Source organism: Peromyscus californicus, unplaced genomic scaffold, assembly GCF_007827085.1.
Source record: "Peromyscus californicus insignis strain IS unplaced genomic scaffold, ASM782708v3 Scaffold_24__1_contigs__length_46423439, whole genome shotgun sequence".
Lineage (NCBI taxonomy): Eukaryota > Metazoa > Chordata > Mammalia > Rodentia > Cricetidae > Peromyscus > Peromyscus californicus.
In genome coordinates this window covers 7661288-7685642 of record NW_026294535.1, presented here as the reverse complement: position 1 = coordinate 7685642, position 24355 = coordinate 7661288, and the positions used below count along the sequence as shown (strand labels likewise).

Below are 24355 nucleotides of genomic sequence, written 5' to 3'. Positions count from 1 at the left end.
AGCATTTCCGTCCTCAGCATCCCTCACTCCTTTCTTTTCATCTATAATGTTCTTTCCTCCCCTCTTGACATGCCCCTCCATGGAAGGTTCCTTTTTGCTTCCCTGCCTTCTCCTTCTTCTCTGAATTAACCACACAAAACAAAAGATTGGAAGCTGGGATCTGTTGTTGTTTGTTTTTATTCTTTTCTTGGAGGGGCCCCACCACCCAGCTCCCAAATAAATCACACACAGAGACGTATTCTTAATTATCAGTGCCCAACCTAAGCTTGGCTTAGTTTCTTGCCAGCTTTCCTTAACTTATTCTTAATTATAAATGTTCAGCCTTAGTTTGGCTTGTTTCTAGCCAGTTTTCCTTAACTTTAATTATCCCATCTACCTTTTGCCTGTAGGCTTTTCCCATTCTCTTACTTCTGTAAATCTTACTCTTACTCTGTGGCTCTCTGCGTAGCTGGGTGGCTGGACCCTGGAGTCCTTATCCTTCTCTGGCTCCTACCTCTCTCCTCCCAGGTTTCTCCCTCTATATATTCTCTCTGCCTGCCAGCCCCGACTATTCTTTCTCCTGCCTTGCTATTGCCTAGTTCTTTATTAAACCATCAGGTGTTTTATACAAGGACAGTAACACAGCTTCACAGAGTTAAACAAATGCAACATAAGCAAAAGTTACATACCTTAAAATAATATTCTACTACAGGGATCCACATATGGAATTTGCCCTTCTAGGCTAGAGTGACCTCACACAGTGTATTGTTTTCCAAGTTCTATCCATTTACCTATAAATTTCATTTTTCTGTACAGATGAATCATACTCCATTTGTATATATGCCATATTTTCTTATCCATTTTTATGTTGATGGAATGTATTTGTTGAGTTCATTTCCTATCTATTGAACATAGAGCAGTAATGAGCATGGATGTGCAGGTATCTCCATGGTAGGATATATGTCTGGGGAAGTGGAATAGGTGATTCCTACAGCATTTCTGTTTCTAGATTCTGTTTTTTTAGAAACCTTATGTCTGATTTCTGAAGTTTGTAGTCCCACTGACAGTGTGTAAGACTTTCCTGTTTGCCAGATTCACGGCCATATTTATTGTTATTGTATTCCTGATGATGGACATTCTAACTGGGGTGACACAGCATCTTAACATAGGTCACTTTAATTTGCATTCTCCCGATGGCTAAAGGATGCTGAAACACTTTTTGAAGTGTTTCCTAGTCATCTTCGTTTCTTTTTTAAAGAATTTTCCATTCAGTTCCATACACCATTTTTAATTGGGTTGTTTATTTTCTTAATGCTTAGTTTTGAGGATTCTTTGTGTATTCTAGACACTGTTGTATTCTGTCATAAATAGCTGAAAAAGATGGTTTTCTTATTCTGTGGACTACCTATTAACTCACTTCACAGTTTCCTTTGCTGTATTGAGGCTTTTGAGTTTCATGAGATCCTATCTGTTGGTCATTGGTCTTATTTCTTGGGCTACTGGAGTCTTTTTCAGTCCTCATCTGTGAGTTTTTCCTTGGTATCTCCTGACTAGTTTGGGTTTGAAGTCTGTTTTTCTCAGATATTAGGATAGACCGGCCTGCATATTTCCTGGTTCCATTTGCTTGGAGTACCTTTTCCAACCCCTGTACCCTGTTGTCTGTTGTTGATGGTGAGGGGTTATCTCTTGGAGGTGGGAAAAAGATGGATCCTGTCTTCTGACCCAGTCTACTAGTCTGTGTTTTTATTTGGGGAATAGAGACCATTAATATTCAGAGTTACTACTGAAAAATGTGTATTTAATTTCTATCATTTTGTTGATTTTGTAATGTTCTCTTAGATCTCTTTTGATTAACTGTCCTGGCATTTATTTATTCCTTATGACCTCTTTGGTGTGTTTATCTTTTTCTTCGGACTGAAGTATAGCAGTATCCCATGTTGATCTGGCTTAGCGGTCATAAATTCCTTTAATCTGTTTTTATCTCTCCTTCAATTTTAATAGATGGGTTTGCTGGTATAATATCTGAGTTGACAGTTGTAATCTTTTAGGGCATGAAATACTTCTTTCCAGGTCTGTCTGACTTAAAAAAGTTTCTGTTGGGTAATCAGGTATTATTTTGTGGGGCCTAAGAGGCTTGGCCTTTTCCTCTTGTAGCTTTCAATATCCTTCCTCTGTCCTTTATTTTTAGTGCTTTAGTTACATTATGTCATGGGATGTTCTTTTCTGGTTCTGTGGACAGAACCTAGGTATGTGTGTACCTAGGTGGGAATCTATTCTCTAAGTGTGGTAATTTTTCTCTTTGATTTTACTGAGAGTCTGTCATATGCCTTTGACATGATATCCTTTCCTTTGTCTGTGTTCATAATCCAAAGGTTATATCTTTTCTTGATTTCCCAAAGCTCTTCCAACTTTTGTATGTGGATTTTTATAAATTCGTCACTGACCTTTACTGAGTGGTTCAAAGCCTCTACCTTGTCTTCCAGTCCTGATACCTGTCCTCCACATGATCCATTCTGTTGGTGGGGCTTTCTTCACACTGAGGGTTTTATTTGGATTTTTGAGTTTTTCATTTCCAGCATAATTTCAGTTTAGTTTTTCTTCAGTAATTCTTTCAGTTGGTTTCTGTTCTCATAGCTTGTGTTAACATCCTCATTTCATCCATGCCTTAGACTTTATCTTCTTTTAGTTGTTTGAATGTAGTTATTATCATTCTTTTGAACTCTGTCTGGAAGTTCTTCCAGGTCATTCTCATTGGAGTCTATTATTACTGGATTGATAATTTTTGGAGATGACACGTCTTGGATTATTAAGCTGTTTCTGGTTTTGCCCTGGAATTTGCACATTTTTAGTTAGTTGAGTAGAAACCTGGGGCTGGTGGTCTGGAGACTGCTTACCAGTTAGCACCAGGAGTTAGGGAAACTGAGGAAGGGTGGGAAAGGAATTTAGGATCCAAGGAACTCTTACTTATCAGCACCAGGAGCTGGGCAGTTGAGGGAAGTTTGGGCAGAGTGGTCAGGGCCTGGGTGGAGTATAAGGGCTTAGCTGTCAGCAGAGAGAATTGGGAGGACCTGATAAAGTTAACATTCTTGACTTATAAAAAACAAAACAGAACAGTGTAAGTGGCATGCAGCATGCATAGGAAGGATCTGGGTAAACCAGTGACCACCTTATATGTTTAGACTTTTTGGATTGCTCTCTACTTCTTCCTATTACTCTCCTCTCCCTATGGGAGGCAAAGTCCAAAGAAGGATTTTGCAGTTGGTTGTTCACATCCTTCTTCCCATAGGCAAAGACCAAAATCTGTAGGGAGCTTATCAGGGTGTGAAGGTCTGTCTAGTTTACTTCCCTATCTGAGTAATTTGTCGATTTAAAAGCCCCCAAAGACACAATGCAGGCCTTGGGAAAAGCTGCCTGGTACCAGCCCAGCTTCAGATCTCTTGTCTCGTTGGTGCCTCCGTTTGCCAACTTCCATTTTCATCTTGTCGGTTGCGAGTATTTCTTTTCTTTATTCTTTTGGGGAGGGGGTATGAGTGTGTGATGTATGCACATGTTTGTATGAGTGTTTGCATGTGTGTGAGTTCACATGTGTGGGCGTGTGCAGAAACTAAAGGTTGCTACCAGGTATGCTCCATGATAACTTGCCACTTTGTATGAGTTCCTCGATAACTTTCCATGTTTGTATGAGTGTTTGCGTGTGTGTGGGTTCACATGTGTGGGCACGTGCGAAGACTAAAGGTTGTGAGCAAGTATCTTCCTCGACAGCTTTTCCGTTTCATTTACTCAGGCAGGGTCTCTTGATGAGCCTCGACCTCACAGACTCACCTCTGCCTCCACAGTGCTGGGATTACAGCAGGGTCATACCTACCTGCCTTTATATGGGTTCTGGGGACATGAATTTCACTCTTCATGCTTGTATGGCAAGAGCTTTATCCACTGAACCATCTCCTGACTCTCTTTCTCTCCTTTCAGTAAATCTCTCTCTTATAATTTTTTCTCCACTAAGAAGCCACGGTGATCACTGAGCACTAAAATCAAGATGGCTTCCTTATGTTCTAACAGTGAGACCCAACAGCCTAGGAAGTGCCCTGTACTCTCTTCTGCTCACTTTCTCAGCCTCTGATGTCCCTCCTCTACTTCACACCCCTTAGTCATGCCTCCTTCCCTTGAACACACCCAGCAATTTCTCACCTTAGTGCACACCTCCCACACTCTCTCCCCAGCTGGTTCCTGTGCCTCCTTCAGGGCTCAGCTCAGGCCACCCCAGAGAGGCCTTTCCTTGACCCCTTGTCTAAAGTAGTGTGTGCCTTCTCCACACAACGCTTTCCCAGTGTCTCATCGTCACAGTATTCACCGCTACCTGAATTTATCCCCCTCTTTTAAACTTGTTTTCACGTATGTCCCTTTTAAATATTTATGGATAATGTAAACATCCCTCTTCTTTTACTCACAGCTGGGTCTCTGGTGCTTGGAACAGGGACATATTTGTTAAATGACTATGCGCACACTTTAAGGGACTGGCTTATTGCCAAAGAATGCCCCACATTATAAACTCCAAGTTCAAACCTTCCCAGTTCCAGCTGCATTGAAACTGGGGGAAATTTGGATATGCTTTTCAATTTAGTCTCTTTTTTCTGTTTCAGTCCTCTCTAATAAATAGTGACATTATCTTTGTGAAGTTGCATGCCCCATGGGAAGTCCTTGGAAGATATGCAGAGCAAATGAACGTAAGGATGCCTTTCAGGTAGGTGTGAATGTGTCCCCCTGCTGCTCTCTTTCTCTCTGCTGCTTCACTGTAAGCCTAATGACATTGTTTCTTGGAACAAATAAAAGCATAGTACAGGCTGGAAAAGTCATTAAAGCAGAAAATTTTCCTAATGTTCAGAAAATTCAAATAAATCTCCTGCCTGCTATCAAGTAGCATTTCCAAGTAGCATTTGCATTTTGAAAATGCCGTTTCTAGAATCTCTGGGTATTGTGGCCTTGAACAGCTAGACACCATATACCATGGTCCTTACTGAGCAGTACCTTCCAGAAAAAAAATTAAAAATCAGTTTTTCCAAGAAATAAGCTTAAGAAATCTCATAAAATATGATCTTTAAAAAATAATCTATTTTTAAAATTAAGAAGTCATAAATTCTATATAAGTACAAATGTTAATTGTTCCAAGTAAGGATACTTTGTATGGATTGCTAGGTTACTCAAAAGGATAAATTTGCGTTTGTCTCACAGTGTCTATTCTTATTTCATTATAGGTTAAGGAAATGTGATCTTCCTTTGTTAGATAAAAACAAAATGAGATAGTAAACCTGAAATTACAAGTGCAGAGATGTGTGTGGAAGAGTGGGGTGCGGCGTGGGGGGAATCACCAATAGAATCTTCTAGAAGGCAAAGGGATTTAGTGCCAAGGACAGTTCAAAAGTGACTTGTGAGGGGTACTTTTGGTTTTCAGCTTGCCTATAAGACCAAGATAGATGGCAAGAATTAGGCGAGATGGTATCGACTCTCAAAATGCTTCTTAGTGGGCTTTTAAAATTATGGAAACCAGTGGTCTGCTAAACTCAGAAGGGGTAGTGGGGTGGGGAAAAAAAGAGAGAGAGAAAGATTTACAGGTTTACAGATTTACAGAAGGCCAATTTCCATTCATAAGCCTGTAATATATCTCTCAGAACATTTTATTTTCTTTATCGGTCTCTATGTCCTAATATCAAGTCAACGTATAGGCTGGGGTTTCCAGCATCTGTTTTCCTGGAGGCAAAATTCTCAAAATAGATAAGCATAGTCCTGGTCTTATGATTTATTTCTGTATTTAAAATGTTGAAAAGGAAAGCTGAGAACTCAAGGGCAAACACACACACACACACACACACACACACACACACACACACACACACTCACATGCAAATACACAAAAGGGAGGAAAGAAAAACAATGGTTTGTGCTGAAAGAGGCTATGCTAAAATAATTAAATCCTGTTATTTGATGATATAATAACTATGTAATATGTACTAATACCATATTATGTTTAAGAACAAAGGGGAAAGAAAGCACTCTAAATTACATTTAGATAGAAATTAATAACCCTTCCGCAGTCTAAAACTTACAACCCCTCTAGCAAGAACACATCTCTATAATAAAGAACCTAAGGAAACAGAAACCTGAACGATGCTAATACAAAGCCAACCCTCTTAGTACTTGGAAGGATTTCACATCTGAAGGGCCTGACCTCGCATGATAGAAAATATATTGCATGTACATTTCATGGCAGAGAAGTTCTGCCTCAAATAGCATGAATAGTTTTTTAATGAAACACTAGTAGACCATGATGCAAGCAGTAAACTGAAAGTGAATTTGAATAATAATCTACTCTCAGATGTAGGAATTCCTACAGGAAACCAGTTTGAAGAGAAAACGCTGTCATATGTGAGAGTAATTGGCCTCACTAATATTGATATGGTTTTACCTGAGTTTAGCATCACCTGTTATGACCTGATGCATGCAAACCTTCATGAGCATGTATTGTCCTTGGTTTGACATGTGGTTCTAGCCTGAGGCACATGTATTTCCAAAGGAGGAATTTCCCCACCATACCATTTTTAGGAACATGTACAGATATCAATTTAGCTAAACTCAAATGTTCCAAAGTATCTTACATGATTTGTTTCTTTCAGTAAGACAGTGCTTCTAAATCTCAGGTTTAGTTTCTTCCCTGTTTAACTCTACAATTATTGATAAAGAAATGTAAAAATAGCTTTTTGTGGGATATTTCTAATAAACTTGTTTCTTAAGTACCTCTGTGTCCATAAATTTGTGGTTTAAAAATGATAGGCTGTTTTTTGAGCATTTTTAGGTTTAGAGAAAATTGGGCTGATATCACAGTGTGTCCCACATTCCCACCTTCTACAGTTTTCTTACCAATATCTCCTGTTTGTGTGGGTATGTGTATATATAACAGTTTTGATGAAGTAATAGTATATTATTAACTAAAGTAAAGCTTATGGCCCACTCATGAACAGGTTTATAAATATGTGTCATCGTGTAGAATCATATAAAATCATATGTAGAATCATACAGAATATGATATCCTAAAAACTCCATGTTTTGCCTGTCCATTCCTTCTGCCTGGCCCAAATCTCTGACTTCGTATTCTCTGCAACTGTTGACCCAAATGTGGCAGATATTGTTTGATATGTAAAATACCCTCTTTGCAAAAAGTGAAGTAGCCCAGTGACCATGCAGAATGCACCCAACCTGCCCTCATCTCATGATTGATCCCTTGGTAGACACTTGAACTATGTAAAGAGATTGCGTCTAATGAGGTGTCCAACACACATGCTCTCAAATTACACCCAGAGTTCTCATTTAAATATTTTTAAAAATTATTAAAGTGAAGCAGATCTTTACTGCTTCCCATTCTTGGTTCTTTGTTTCCTAGGATTTTGTGTTTTTCCCTGGTTAGTTCACCTGTTAGCAGTCAGGAGGTGGTTATGCCCACATGGGTATTTATAGTTGACTACTGATACAATCTTTTCTTGTACTAGATGTGAAATGCATGTTTTTATACCTCTATCAAGATCTTGATAAAAGTATTCTGTAAACCCAAATTGCTATATAAATATTACCTTAATGTAATAACACGTCTGTTAAATTATGTCTGCTGCCCTTAGTCCTCTGAGTTTCCCTTGATGAAAGTCGACCTCCACTAAATCCATGCGAAATACTAATCTCCCTAATGTATCACTCTGCCTGTGCATGTGCTGTAGGCCAGATGCAGCCCTGAAGAAATGATAGTAATGAGAGGAAGAAGTAGTGATAGACGCCGTCCCCTAGGGTGTTGTGACGCCCCGCGCATGCCCCGTGTCTGTACTGACTCACTTCTCCTTGTTAATCTCTCTTTAGTTTTTTCTTCTTCACCTCTTACAGGCTTCTATCTCCGATCTCCTTTCCTTCCTTGCTAGTTCAAACTGTAACTGACGGTGGGTTTTCTTCTCGACTGGCTTCATTTTTGCTGTTCTTCCAGGAGAAAAATCTATTACCTGCCCCGCCGGTACAAGTTCATGAGCAGGTGAGTAGCACGCTCTGCCCCTGTGGTTTTGTCAGCTGCTGATGTCCTCTAGCAATGACAAGGACCAACAAGCCCAGGAGGATGGTAGATGATACCGTGACTGCCAAGTACATCCCCCAAATAACGTTTTCACACTAGCCTGACAAAAAGTTGCAGATGCCCTTCTCGGAGTCCTCCCCTTCGCTGGCACGCCTGGGAGCATGCGCAACAGCATCCACAGGTGTGTTGAGGTTGTCCCTTGTCTGGCCCGACCTGTAAAACCGATTGCCCCAAATCCCAGCCGATCAGAGAAATTTTAGCCTGGAAGCTGTTGTCTTCCACATAAATTTCTCCCTCTACTGTTTGTAATTTGAGAGCTCGAAGTGCAAGCGGTCACCCTGTCAAAAAGCTGGTGGCTACTCCTGCATCATGGGAGAGTCCTTGGTATCGGTGACATTTGGTTGATACGCTATTCACGTTGTGTGGGAGAGCTCTTACGGCACTCTGCATGGAAAAAAAGAACCCACTGGACGAATGTTGTCCTTCCTGTAGTTTGTGTCCTTCCAACGCTTGTTTTCCTTGTTGTTTCTATTAGAAGCCAAGGAAAAGGGGAAAATATCAGTGACATCCTTGACTTGGCTTCATTTTGTGATCATTGGTGACTCTAACTTCAAAATCTTAATTGGTCTTATGTACCTCCTCCCCCTGAGCTGAATTGATGTCTTGAATGGGCATCCCTTGGGTTTATCTGAAAATCATTAAAAGGTAATTCAGTTCAGTGAGATTCAATGTGTAGACCCACTGTTTATAGTCTACATGTAACATAAAGAATATATGTAACATATAATATATATTCTTTATAGTCTATATGTAACATAAAGATAATATATAATATATATTCTTTATAGTCTATTTATAATCTGTGTAGAATGGTAAGTAATGCACGTCGGTGGGTGTCCTCAAGTATGAATTTACCAGCAGAGTACGGTGAGCGAAGCAGCTTCCACAGAAACTGAGAAGTTGTGATTTCTTACCATGTCTCTGTGCAGCTCTTTCATTAGGCAATAGGTATGGCGTTTTCACTCGCCATGGTTTAGATTACTCCCTGGCCACAGAATGCTCCTTGGTAGAAGTTTTGTACCACACTCAAGCCCGTGTCAATAGTTCTCAGATTTCAGCCAGAACCAGAACTACCTGGAGAGTTTTAAAGCACAGATTTTTGGGCCCCGCCACACATCTGTTTCCACCACTGTAAAATGAAAACACTTCATTTCTACCCTATGGGGTTTCTGAGGGCTTCATGTGTAGCCTGTGTTCATAGGTGATTGTCATATTTGTGAAAATAATCTCAGGTGTGTATATACCTCCTATTCTACCTCTTACCTCACTCTGTTCTTGTTTCTTCTGAAGACTAGTCTTCTAATTCTAGCAATCCCTGATTTTATTTGCCAAGTAGCCATTTATATTCCATGAAGTCCCCACTTATGTGCCCCTATTGGCACAGCTGTGTGCCTTATACCTCAGGGTTGTACTGGGCTCTGCACTCTTCCAATCAGCCTCTTGAATTCCACACATGCTGCTCCAGGGTAACTTCTAGGATCCATTTGATGTTCTTCATGCCCGCTACCATTCCTTATATTCCTGTCTTTGTTCTGATGATTTGAAAGCAAATTGTCCTCTATGGCCAAAAGGAAGTGAAAAGGCTTGACCCAAACACAGAACTGGATAAACTGCCTTCATTCATCTCTTGCCTCCTTATCTATGTTAATGCCCATGGCTCCTGAATGCATTATGCAGCTTGGATTTACAAGTTGTTACAGAATAACCCTTCTGGATAGTACTTCCTTTACTTTCACCAAGATAATACCAACCTAGACTACAAAACTCAGTTCCTGTGATTTGACTTTCTGAGTAGGTCAACAGCACCTCTTTCCTTTCTCAAGTTGGTACCCTTTATCCCTGTCACCTCATGCTGCAGTCTATTGCAGAGATTCCCATCCCCTCAGCAGGATGGTGTGGGAATCCAAGGATAGTACATTCTGTTTCACATTTTCAGCATCTAGTACTTAATATATGGGGTGAGTGAATTCATGAATCTCATACATGTGCAAGAGGAGTGGAGTGGGAGGAAAGGTGGACACACACATACATACACACACCACAGTATACACCCATATATACAACACACACATGCCACAATACACACACATGCACACATTATACACACACACACACACACACACACACACACACACACATATCACACATAGACACAGATACATACACATACATACACACCACACACATCCACACAACCGAGTCTGGCTGAAGTGGGAGACACTGACCTTTGGCTGAAATACGTGCTTAGCGATGGAAGATGGGTGGAAAGACTTGAAGACTTACATGATGGCAGAAGGAGAGAGAACCTCACAGTTGGGTGAGACATCGATGTCAGCAAGTCCAGTCACTCATGAGATTCTTCATCCTCTGCTCTGCTGCCATCCAGCTCATCTTTGAACATGCTAGAAATGGGGACATGTGTAGTCCATTTGTCAGCGGCTCTGATGACTGGAAAGTTCTTTAGAATAAGCCGTATCAGCTATTCTCTCGTGCTCGCTCTCTTTCCTTCTCTGTGCTCTCTAGTCTGTCTCCCTGCTCCCTCTCTCTCTCCCTCTATCCGTTTTTTCTCCTTTTCTCTTTAGCTTTCAGTTTTAGTCATAGTTCTGCCTCCCAAATAGACCAAAACAAAACAAAGGAAAGTAGATAAAATTGTGAAACTTCAGACGACGGGTTAGCACTTCACGGGTGTTTGGAAATGGAGAGTGGAAAAGGAATCTTTACCCATGAGGAGGAAAAATACAGCTGGAGGCAAAAGAGGAGTGGAGACCCAGCAGGCGTACACGTGTGATGAGGAAGACAGCGGCTTTCTTTTAATAATTCTGCATCTGGGCAGTGGTGGTGCATGCCTTTAATCCCAGTGCTCAGAAGGCAGAGGCAGGAGGATCTCTGTGTTTGAAGCCAGCCTGGTCTACAAAGTGAATTCCAGGACAGCCAGGACTACACAGAGAAACCCTGTCTCAAAAAAAAAAAAAAAAACCCTCTTCATTGTAACTCAGTACATTGCAGAAGCATTGGTGTCCTGGAGGCCATAGCGACTGATGGTGAAGCCATCCAAATGAAAAATAGAGCTAGATAAGCCAACCGGACATGAGTGGCAGAGAAGCCGTCACTCTGGCCAGGGGGATGTATGGGATTTCCTGAGAAAGATATAAAGAGTAAAGAGAAAAGACCCAGTGGCAATTTCTCTTAAAAAGCTGCATTCAGGGGACCAGAAGAGTCAGAAGAGGGTGAACAGAACTGTCTGGGAACAGAAGGGGAATCAAGAGCAGTTGACATCAACAGCACCAGAAATAAGTTTATGTAGAGGTATGCATTCTCCAGCTTCTGATGGGTGGTGACGAGTGAGAATCTATTCAGCACATTTACAAGTCAGTAATAATGGCCATAGTAGCACTCTCTGTGGAAACAGCTTCTCAAATATGCGTCAGAGTTACTCAACACCTGGGTTTCTGATTCAGTAAGTCTACATGTAGTTGATAAATGACCTTTCTTTTAAACCATAAAGGATGCTGATTCTGCTAGGAGAGAAACATGCTTTTGTTTTGTATCTTTCTGGTTGGTTGAGACAGAATCACACTTTGTAGTCAGGCTGACCTTGAATTCACTATGTAGCCCGGACTTACCTAGAACATGCAGAAATCTTTGTTCTTCCACCTCCCAAGCTTTGAGATTATAGGCACACAACACATGCTGTGCTAAAGACAGTAGTTCTAGGAACCATGACTATAGAATGGAAGTCATTAGAAAAGTTTCACAGGTAATAGTGTTCAGTGCTGTTTTGGTAAGGAGAATGGCAGAAGGGGAAAGGCAGGAAGGATCTAGAACAGGAGTCAACAGCAGGGAAGCAGAGGAGACTTAATTTGTGGCCATGGTCTTCAAATATGAAGAGGACATAGTTTGAGTGAACATGAGCTTGCTTCTAGAACTAGAAGAATGGCTTAATAAACACTAACCTCTATCATGAAAAAGTTGGCATTCAGTGAAGAAATTGGCATCTTGGAACAACTGAGACAATGGAACATACTGGAAGAATGTGGCAGGATAAAAGAAAAAGAAGCCCCAATTATGGTAGTAACTATGACACATTGGCTGGGCAGGGCTCTCTGGAGATAATCTGCATTGCTGCCATGCAGCATTTTGTTTTGTACAATGCTGGAGTGATGGCACTTTCTGAAGCCCTCTGCTTAGTGCCTAATTTAAAATGCAGTTAAAAGCCAGGTGGTGGTGGCGCACGCCTTTAATCCCAGCACTCGGGAGGCAGAGCCAGGCGGATCTCTGTGAGTTTGAGGCCAGCCTGGTCTACAAAGTGAGATCCAGGACAGGCACCAAAACGACACAGAGAAACCCTGTCTCGAAAAACCAAAAAAATAAAATAAAATAAAATGCAGTTAAGAAGAAAGCGTGCTATATGTTTTACTCAGCGATTCACCCCAGGATAGACTAATTGAAGTGATGAAGAGCAGCCACCCCTTGTAGCTAACTCTGAAATTCAAGTTCAAAAGCACAGCTGCCACTTGTGTTATTAATAGCACCCCAGCAACGAAACACTTGACTTTCAGTGTTCTAAAATTCTCCTGGCATACCGTATGTGGGCATTCAATTTACTGTTTAATTTCATCTACATAAATTGTATTTAATTCCATTAGCCCATGGAAGTACTCTCCAACCCAACTCTCCTTTAAGGATAAACATATTTAAACAAGTCTAAAGTTTTTTATAGCAAGAATAAAACACCTTTTCATAAACATCTTTATATAAAAAACTCACCCAACTCCCATAAAACATCCTCATGTAGCTCAGACTCATATATTTGTAATAAGTGCCTTTTAATCCCTGTACCTGGTCTATTAAACACTGCTTTGATTCTAATCTCTAGGCAGGTTTACAGGCATTATAAATTATCTATTCAATAAAGGGGGAGAGTTTATTATCTCTTCTTTGCCTGATTTTTTTTTTCCGGGATAAAGTGATTGTGGAAAACAACCTTCAGAAAATATTGCAAAGTAACAAATGTAATTATTGTGGGCAGTTATAGGTGAAGTCTCATAACTCCCCCTTTCCCTCCACCCCCACTGTGGGCATTCTGCCTAAGTTTACCCTTTATTGTACTAGACAGAGGGAATGCTAAGCCCTATGCATTATAGGCTCCGTTTGTTACAATCACGTCAGATGAGATACTAGCAGAATGAGGAACAGTTTGTATTTTTCCATCCCTACTATTAAAATTTAATATACGCAAATGTTCCGGGGCCTGTGGACTCATCTATAAGATATTTAGGCTATGCTCCAAATATGAGTCCTGTGACCTAAAAGAGTGGCATTAGCTTCCAAAGACACCTAATTCCTATCCAGGGAGATGCTGTGAATGCCGGGGACCTGCCTCTAAGAGGAGAAAAGGGAAACCCAAGCCTCCTGTTGTCTCTTGGCAGTCCAGGAGGACTTCACTTCCAGCAGACAAGGGCTATGAGCAACCTCTGCTAGGAAAAACTACCAACAAAAGCTCATCTGTAGCCTCCCTCTCTCCAAATGTACTGTTAGAACACAGGTCTAGAATATGCCGGTCTAGGGAAAAGCAAGTGTCTCTAAAGAAGGCTCAAGGAACATTGCAGGAGGAGGGGGACGGAAGAATGTAAGAGCCAGACGATCGGGGAGTTTGCTATGAGACTGTGTCTCCTGCAAAGGTCAGCCATAAAATCTCACCAACATGACCACCCATGCACGAGCTGAACAAGGATGCCACTGACGACCATGCCCAACTAGACAGGGAAAAGCCTGTGAGGCCTCAACCCTGCACGAAGAACTAGAGGCAACTGAAAAATGCTGGGAGTGAGAGGTGGTCTTCCCCAGTGAATAGCACACCAATTGGTTGTCCAGTGCCAAATTAGCCCTGAAAACACACATACAAGTAATATTATATGGAATTAACAGGTTATATTTAGGAATGTATATGTATATAGGCATATGATAACAATTAATGGAAAAAAGAGGCAATGAGTTTGAAGGAGAGTGGGTAAGTGTTTATGGTGGTTTGAATGTAATTGGCCCCCATAAGCTCATAGTGAGTGGCACTATTAGGAGGCGTGGCTTTGCTGGAGTAGGGGTGGCCTTGTTGGAGGAAGTGTGTCACTGTGGAAGTGAGCTTGAGGTCTCACATATGCTCAAGCCATGCCCAGTGCCTCAGACCCCTTCCTGTTGCCTGCTGGTCAAGATGTAGGAATCTCAGCTCTCAGCTCCTTCTCCAGCACCATGTCTGCCTTCACACCACCATACTCCCACCCACCATGCTCTCTGCCATGATGATGATGGACTGACCCTCTGAAACTGTAACCTGCCACCTCACTTAAATGTTGTCTTTATGAGTTTCCATGGTCATGGTGTCTCTTCACAGCCATAGAGACCCTAACTATGGCAAGGTATATGGGAGGGTTTGGAGGGAGGAAAGAGAAGGGAGAAATATACGTATATCATAATTTCAAGACTAAAAATTTAAAAAAAACAGCAGGCCTGTTTCATAAATTTCATCTGATCAAGTCGCTAGTATTGACTTCCCCTAGGTATTTAGGGCTCAAAGGAAAAGCGATTTTCTTCTTGTCCTTCAGGATATGCCTACAGTTTGGGATCATGCATAGAGATCATGTATAAAGGCCTTTGACAGGCCAGCTTGCCAGGAGTAAGGAAGGTCCTTTGCATGTGACCTTTTCTCTAGTCATCACCCTCTTAAGGGTCCAAGAGTTCACATGAAGCCTTCCTAAGGTCCACCAGGGGAGGCCATTTGTTCAGAGCTGGCAGACCTGCCTGTTTGCCTCTTTTGCTTTTCAGGTGTTTTTCTAGAAACTTACCTGCCACAAAAGCTAGAAAACCCCAGACTCACCATCCAAAGAAGTTTCTATAAAAGTAACTCACCTTGTAGTTCAGATACTAACTTGTGTTCAGGCCAGACATGCCCAAGTGGTGATCCATCTTCTTTTTATTGATTTGCCCCTGTAGTCTGTAAGAGGGTGTTTGCTCAGTAAATAGTATAAACAGAACAAAGTGACAATATATCCAAGCGAAATCAATGCTAAATCAGTAAGCCAAGGCCTTTGTGAAGTCTCCCTACCCCACCCATCTCCAGGCACTGGAGACTGGGGAGTAAGCTGCAATCCTATTCTAAGAGATGAATGGAATGCTTTCTGGTTCATTCATTTTGCTACTTTAACATATCACAGTAAACTTCAGCTTTGCCTATTGTGAGATGTTTGTTAGAGGTGACGCAGGACTGATGACCCTCACATATAGGGGACAATTGTAACCTTTTAGTTTCTATTGGAACCCTGTACGTCAAAATCCTGTCATCATCATTTTCTTTATCCTAGGAACCAGCATTAAGTGGAGCCCTTTGCACACCCAAGGAATTGTGTAAGCATTGGTGTAGTCGAATTTCTAAGCAGTCTTATTAAATAAAAAAACACAGAGCCAAATATAGGGGTGAAAGCCTTAGAGGTCAGAGAAATAGTGAGAGCCACCAACCAACCTTACCTCACCAGCTCTGCAACTTCCAAAATGCCAAGACTTCCTGTCTACCCAGGCTTTTATTGTTGCTGTTCTGCCCTCTCATTGGCTCTTAGCTCAGCTACCTCACTTCCTTGCCACTGCCTGTCTGTACAGACCTCCAGGTATCTATGGTTGGTACTGGCATTAAAGACGTGTGTTAGCTCGCTTGGCTCTGTTCCCTGTATGGCCTTGAACACACAGAGACCCTGCCTGCCAAGTGATCAGATTAAGGCCATGTGCTACCACTGCCTGACTTTTGTGTTTACTTAAAACGGCTTACTATTTCCTCTGATCTCCCGGCAAACTTTATTTATTAACATACCAGTAAAATATCACCACATTTCAGCACAAATAAAATATCGCCACACATTGGCATTCACGAACTTGATTGATGCCCACACCATAAACATGATAGGCACCATCACCTCAGGGAGGCTTAATCTCCCTCACACTCACCTAGCATCTCACTCAGTTAGCAAACTAAGCAGCTAGACTGTGAATCAGCATCTAGCAGACTCCTAACTCATCCCGGTATGTGGAAGATTTTATACTCATTGCAACAAAGTTCTTTAGTATGTCCATTTACAATGACATACCCATGATATTACTGCCTAACCCCCACCAACACAGCATTATTAGCATAAAGAACACATAATTGGTGACCATTTTGGAGCTAACGGCACTGAAGCTTGATGAGAATGAGCATCTTATGGCAGGACTCACTGGTACACAGAGACGAACTGGAGAATTCCAGTGTGAGCCCTACGCTTTCCAGCCCACTGGTTTTCATGCTCTTTCCTCCTTGAGTGGCTGAAGTCTGAGATTGGCAGTTTGGAGACACAGTGTTTGTGAGAGCAGCCCAGGGGAGCTCACATTCACTGTGTCACAGAGACATGAACTCTTCTCCCTGCCTGGGAAGTGGGAAGACACAGAGTGGCAACCTTACTACCTTGGGTGCCTGCCTAGCCACAGCCTGGCTTCTAGGGCAGGCCAGACTACCACTGTGTTTAAGAGGTGTATCCACATAACATATTACCATGAACTGTGCTGCACACACCAACACAAGATGATTAACCTGATTTCTAAGTCCTATATTTGGGCTTGTCGGCTGATTTCTTTGTTCAGGGTCTTCAATGGCCAAAATCAAGGTATAATGCCTGGGCTCTCACCTGGACTCCCAGAAAGGTAATGTACAGCCAGGCTTCATTAGGTTGCTGACACAGTCCCACTTTATACCATCAGCAGGTTGAAATCAATGTCCTTGCAGGCTGCTGATGGAACGTCATTCTTGACTTGTAGAAGTAACACACCCTACGACTTCTTGTCCTCAAAGGCCGTCATGTAGGTCACATGGTTCTTTTGCTCTCTCATCTCTCCATCTGCTGTCTCTATTGCTTCCATCCAGAGGTAGCTCTCTAGCCTTTTAACTTCTTATGTGGCTAATTGATCTTGTCTGAATTAACCAGAATGTTCTTCCCTAAGTCCTACAGCCGTATTTCTAACTTCCAAAGCTCTCGTACCACAGAGCCTAACATACAAGTTCCTGGTATTAGAGGAAGAACACCTTTAGGAGCAATTCTGCCAACCGGGAGGAAATCACACAAGCTACTGGCCTTGTTTGAGTGCTGGTGTCTTCGGCCATTGTGAAAAGCACTGATCATGGAGTAGGTCTCTTAGAACCTGGGGGGTCCATGCTCCATTCTGCATCCTGTGCAAGCTCCCAGGGAAAGCCCAATGCTCCTAAGCCCAGCAAGTGTCTCAGTTTTACTTGAAACATTGTTTTGAATGTCTTCCTTCTGCTGTGGTATTTTGCTTTGTTTTGTTTGTCTGCTTTTGTTTTATAAGTCAGGGCCTCAGGTAACCCAGGCTGTCCTTGAACTCCTGATCTTCCTGCTTCTGTCTCCCAGGTGCTTGGATGACAGCACTCTAGTGTTTTTAAAATCCAGTTCTTCTGCTTCCTGTCACTTCCCCAGTAGTCCTGAGTGTTCCTTTAGAAATCATTAATGCTTGCTCTGTGTCAGGAGACTTCTCCAGCTCTTTTCACATACATCATCATTTATGAACTTCCTAACCACCCTGAGGGTCAAAAGGATGATCCAGGTGCTTGGATGACAGCACTCTAGTGTTTTTAAAATCCAGTTCTTCTGCTTCCTGTCACTTCCCCAGTAGTCCTGAGTGTTCCTTTAGAAATCATTAATGCTTGCTCTGTGTCAGGAGACTTCTCCAGCTCTTTTCACATACATCATCATTTATGAACTTCCTAACCACCCTGAGGGTCAAAAGGATGATGGTGGTGGTGGTGGTGGTGGTGGTGGTGGTGGTGGTGGTGGTGGTGGTGGTAATGATGATGATGGCCACAATGATGCCAGTCATTACTATTACCCTGTTTTATAACTCTTGATTCAAGAAGGTTGGTGACATTGCCAGCAGACACCAGAAACAGGTTTTAGGCACGGTGGTGACAAGAAACAGCTTCACTTTCTCTGCCAAGCCAGTCTCCCCTCGCTCCACTCTCGCTTCCTTTACCCTTCATTTTTCAATTAATTAATCATTTTCATTACTCCACTGTGTTCTCTCTTTACTGTCTTCACATTTCATTTAAATTGTGGTGCCACAGCTGGCTGCTGAGAGCTGCCACTTCATTCCCATTGAGTATTTATGTTTGATTTTTCACACAGCTTCATTTGTTTCTGTCCACACTGAGAGCTGTTACCCAGCTGGACTGAATTCATAGTCACTACACACAGAGCCCAGATTCTGCAAAATGCAATCCGATTAGTACTGCAAGCTGGAGATGTGTGGCAGGTAAAAGCTCTGTTACAGAAAACCTCTGGGCCAATGTCTTCTTTCTCCGAATGGATTATAAGGCAACCAGATGAAATAAAGCCAAGAGCCATGGGGCAGGCAACCAACTTAATATAGGAAGTCTAATAATGTGTGAGTCCAGTTAAGGAAGAAGTCACTGAACTTGCCCAAGTGAACTGTGACAGGAGGTTTCTGATGTACAGTTCACCTTGACTTTTTTTTTAAAAAAAAAAAGCTTTGTGATAAACCATCAGGTTTTTTTTTTAATAAAAATTGGTATTGACTTTTTTAAATTAGCATTCAAACTACTGGGTTTCATTAGAGTATTTTCATGCCTATATGTCATTATATTTTGTTCTTGTTCCTAGGTCTGTTTTTGAAGTTATTATGCTTTTCTTCATTTGTGTTTTTGGCAAGGCTGTTATTGATACAGAAAAACTATTCATTTCTATTTGTTGATTTTTTTTATTTTGTTACTTTGCTGAAAGTATGTACCAACTCTAATAATTTTCCGATGGTACATTTAGAGCCTTTTAAGTACAGGATCATGCCATCTGCAGTTAAGGACACTTCCATTTCCTATCCTGTGTATGTTCCTTTTGTTCCTTTCTCTTTTCTCACTGTCCTCGTGAAGGCAAAGCACTGCATGAGGAGAGTGAGCATGCTCGTCTCATCCTGGTTTTAAAGGAAACGCTTTCTGTGTTTCCGCAGAATGTGGGTGTGCATTTGTCTTATGCAGCCTTTATTTTGTTGAGCTCTGTTCCTTCTATTCCCGCTTTCTTCAGGACTTCTGACAGGAGGAGATATGGAACCTTGTCAAAGGCTTTCTTTGTGTCTGTTCAGGTGATTTGTGATTTCTGTCCCTAAGTCTAATTATCCATTGTGTTACAGTTATTGATTTGCATATGTTGAATTAACCTTGCCTTTGGAATGAAACCATCTTGGCCATGGTATATTACCTTCTTAATGTGTTCTTGAATTTGGTTTGCAAGGATTTTATTGAGAACTTTTATGTCTAAATTCATCAGAGAAACTGGTTTATAGTTTTCTGGTTGTGACTTTCCGGGTTTGGGCATCATAGGAACACTGCCTTCATAAAGCTTGGTAGTGTGCCTTCCTAAAATCTTGTGAATTTAGCTTTTCTTTGTGGGTGGACTTTTTATTACTGCTAGAATCGCATTTGTTTAGTGTGGATGTGTTTATAGCTTCTTGGTTTAACTTTGGTAGGTCATATTCATAGTTATCTTACAATTTATTCATTTCTTCTAGATTTTTCAATTTTAGTATTTAAGTTTTCAAGGTATTTCCTAATGATTCTCTGGACTTCATTGGACTCCTTTATAACATTGTTTTTCTATCCATAACTTTATTAATTTTGTTCTTTTCTCTTTTTTTGGCTAGGGGTTTATCAATCTTATGTCTTCCCAAAGGACTAAATTTTGTTTGATTACTTCTGTGTATGATTATTTAGAGTTCCATTTCATTAAGTTTTGCACTGATCTTTGTTTTTTGTTTTTTTGTTTTGTTTTGTTTTGTTTTGCTACCTACTACTTAGAATTTTGCTTTTTGTTGTTTTTCTAAGACCTCAGGGTGCATTATTAGGTTATTTATCAGACCTTTCTGATTATATTAAAAGTTAACATTCACAGTTACAGGCTTTCTTCTTAGAACTACCTTAGCTGTATTCAGAGGGGTCTGATAAATTAGGCATCATTTTAATTTGATTCTAGGAAGTTTTGAATGTCATTCCTCATATTTTCAGTGACTCACCGGTTACTAAGATTGTATTCCTCATTCTCCAAGTATTTTAGTAGTTTCTGAGTTTCCCTGGTTATTGATTTCTCATTTTATTCTACTGTAGTCTGACAAGATAGAAAAAAATTATTTGACTCTGTTGTATTTGTTAGTTTTAATATAGTTTCCTAGAATGAAGTCTAGTTTAGAGAGGGTGCCATGGGCTGCTAAAAAGACGTTTATTCTGCATCTTTTGGTCAGAGTATGCTGAAGATCTCTGTTGAGTCCATTTTGACTAACATAGTTTAAGTCCGAAGTTTCTTGTGGCCTTTCAATGGAGGCTCTGTGTAAAGATGAGAGTATAATACTGAACTATCCACTCTTAATGTTTAATTGTGCCAGTGCATAGTGACCTTTTGTGCTCATTAGTGCTTGTTTTATCAAACTGGAAGCCCAAATTTTTTTATACATAAAACATACATCTGTTTCTCTTTCTCTCACTCTTTGTGTGTGTGTGTGTGTGTGTGTGTGTGTGTGTGTGTGTGTGTATGCGTGTGCGCGCACTCTGCTCCCTTTATTAATATGTAGTGGCTTTATTTCCTCTGGATGCTTTATCATGATGTCAATTTCCTCATTAGAGTAGACTAGACCAGTTTATTTGGCTTATTTGGGGTTCCCACATGCTTGATACATTAACTACTATCCTTTGATGCCAACTCTGTGAATATCTTAGCCAGTGAGGTATTTTTCTGGGAACAATAGATTGTTAGTACTTGTTTCTTAATCAAATTAGCTCATCTTCTCCTCTTTGCTGGCAGTTGAGGTATTCACATTTAAGGCTATTGTTGAGGCTCTAGTAATTTTGTGGGTTGTTTCCCTGGTTGGCTAGATTATTTGTTCTTTTCTTTCTCCCTTATGTTACTATGAGGCAGAAGATGGTTTACTGAGCTGAGGAGTTCTGATCTTCTACAGCAGTGCTTCTCAACCTTCCTAATTCTGACCCCAACCATAAAATGATTTTCATTGCTGCTTCGTAACTGTAATTTTGCTGCTGTTAATGAATTGTAATGTGAATATCTGTGTTTTCTGATGGTCTTAGGCAAACCCCTGTGAAAGGGTTGTTCGACCCCAATGGGTCACAGCACATGGGTTGTGAACCACTGTTTTAAAGGAACCTTGATGCCTTGCTTTTTCATGTTCTTATATTTCTGGGTTGCAATTTGTGTGTGTGGTTATTTCAATATATCTAATTTGGAGTGATTTTTTATTGAGAAGTTTATTTTTCCAAGAATGTTTTTTTTAATTTTTAAGCTCTCATAAATGTATATATTACTATATATTATATTGAATATGTTCTCCCATACTCCTCTACTCTACTCAAATGCTCAGTCCTCAACACCACTAAGATTGTAAACAAACTGCTGTAAGAGCAAAATGTGGAAGGCACAGGAATATACTTAAAATTGACTAAGGCCCTCCACTCTATCACCAATAGAAAAAAAATAGAACCTGGAAAAACTAAGACAAATGTGCTATGAAGCTAAAATTTAAGATAAACGTGTGAATAGTGAGTAAAGCAAGGGAGATGAGGAAGGGAAAATAAAGGAGAATCAAGGTTAGATAAAGAAAGAGAGGAAAAGTGACAAAGAATTGTGGAAGGGAAGAGAAAAGAGTGAAATACTAGGGAAGACAAGAGCAACAACCAAAAAGAGAAGGAATGTAAGCAGGGCAGTGAAAAATACAAGCAAGATCTTCAAAATAAACCCCACATGTTACTAACAGCAGAGCAGACTGCAAAAGGGGGGGGGACATGGCCCCAAAAAGAAACAGAAGGGAAGGAAAATAGAAAAGGTTGGTCAATGAAAGTGAAAAAATGCTTAAACGAAATTAGATAATTACATAAGGAAGAATTACAAGCATAAATATTTTTAATACAGTACAGCAAAAATACTACTAAACTGTAGTAATAACAATAACTGAAGGAGAAGCATAGGGAACTAAATCAAATGAGTGTTAGGTGGCTTGTTCCTGGGCCGCAGAGCCCTGGAGTCTTCCTATTACACGTAGTGTGCTGTAGGGTCAACTGAGCCTGTGGACTCCTGTCTTCCTGTGATGTCACTTGTATCGAGTCTGTATCTGACAGGCGTCTGACGTTTCCCAGAGCTGTCTTCTCTTTACTGGCCCCCCTTCTTTGCACACCAAGGGTCTCTACTGCCCACACCTCGCTGTGGATTCTGTGAGTTAGACACAAGTTCTCTCTCACTATCCCCAAATTCTCCAAACATCTCCCCCAGCTGGAGAATATTTCCCAAGCTCATTGCGAGTGTGGGAAGCAATCATGGCACTGACATTTATATAGCTAAAAGACCTATCTTTGTACTTTCAGCATCTTCTAAGTATTAATCACTCACAGGGAGGGCTACATCTCAGAGTTCTTGGGCTATAGAGCAGTAGATGGAAGTTAGAATGGTTCCAGAATTTGATTCCATCTGCTGACTTAGGCTGAGGGCTGTCAACTCCGGTGTTACTCTGTTGGGTCACAACGACTGAGGACCTGAACCTCCTGCATCCGGCACTCTTCAGCCTGATAAGGTTGTCTCTGGCTTTGGGACGGAGGGAGGTTAAACTTATCTTCCTAGCTTATGATTGCCATGATTGCTTAGAGCTTAGGATGGCTCCATTTTAAACAATAGGTTCCCCCTCAAGACAGTGCCCAGCCCCTGACCTTTAAGTCATATACAGTGGTAAAATGGATTCCTTCTCCATGTTTGGCCTGCCCCTGAGAGGGGTTGCTGTCTTACCAAAATCACCAACTTGATTGAGACCTGTGAGGGTTGTAGATGTGTCCTGAGGGTAGGTCTACCAGTCTTTTCTCACCAGATCCATCTAGCTGCCTTTGACTAAGGCTTCTGCTTCCCCTCCCCAAAGCAGGACGTTCTATGGTTTGAGCTGTATATAACTCTGCTTCTTCTTAACATGACCTTATCTGTTTGTTGGCGCCTTTGAGGAGTTTTATTAGCACTTCTGTGAACTTCTGATGTTCTTTCTTTGGAGTCATGTCTGTTCCTCCATGCACTGGTTCTTCTCCCTAATGTGGTAACAGGGAGACGATTTACAGTCTGCCATCTTTCCCAACTGCTTGCTTAAATTCTTGTGTATTATTAGAAATGGGTAAGACATGGTAACAGAAGGCAGCACTTACTGTTTATCAGACACTGTTCCGAAGAATAATATGTATAATATACATAATCTAGTTCATTTATAACCTTGTGAACTGGGTGTTATCACAATGCCCATTTTAAAGATAAAAGTGCTTGAGGCAAAGCAAAGTTAGTGTACTTGTACGAAGTGGTGCTGTTTACGAAGTCAGGATTTTAATCTTGACACTCAGACATCAGAGTTCATGTTCTCAATTAGTATGTCATTCTGCTCCGCTAAGCCACATCATCTCACTAGATTCTAAGTATTACTGTTGTGTATATTCATGTCTTTAGGTATCTTTACACAGAAAGAAAAGTGATGGAAATAAGAACATTCTCTCTCTCTCTTAGACTCTTTCAATCTACTCTTCTTTCCTGGTTCCATGAACCTGGGCAGAATTCTAACTTCTCTGTATATGAAGAAGGGACAAAGATGGTTTTTTTATGAGAGAAGCAATCTAAGGTAGCTTGAGAATTCAATCAGGGACTCTGGCAGAGTACAGCTACCACTAGGCAGAGTTGGCATGATGAGGCTGGATTATGCTGAGAATAAAGGAAATAGTACAAAAAAATTACCATTATTTTTTGTGCTGCTTTGCCTAGGCCACAGGATTTCCAGATACCTGGAAAAAATATTACTTGACAATGTGTCTATGAGGGTGTTTCCAGTCAAGATGAGCATTTAAAACAGTAGAGTGAGTAAGAAGTTGGCCCACTGGGGCTGGAGAGATGTTTCAGCAGTTAAGAGCAGCACTGGCTGCTCTTCAAGAAGACCTGAATTCAATTCCCAGTGTCCACATGGCAACTCACCCCCATTTGCAATTCCAGATACAGAGGATCCAACCCATAGACTCTGCATGTGTGTGGTGCACAGAAATATGTGTAGGGAAAATACTCCATACATATTAAATTTTTAAAATAGTATTTTTAAAGAATTTAAAAA

General features: G+C 40.9%; 1 protein-coding gene across 7 annotated transcripts in view; it reads left to right on the top strand.

The window, feature by feature from the left end:
* Ano4 (anoctamin 4) overlaps window positions 1-24355 on the top strand; it is a 397594-nt gene that overhangs the window by 264898 nt on the left and 108341 nt on the right. For all 7 annotated transcript variants that reach the window (XM_052753067.1, XM_052753065.1, XM_052753066.1 and 4 more), the window contains 2 exons: window positions 4620-4720; window positions 7997-8041. In XM_052753067.1, coding sequence (XP_052609027.1) covers window positions 4620-4720; window positions 7997-8041 — 146 coding nt within the window. The remainder of the gene's footprint in view (window positions 1-4619; window positions 4721-7996; window positions 8042-24355) is intronic.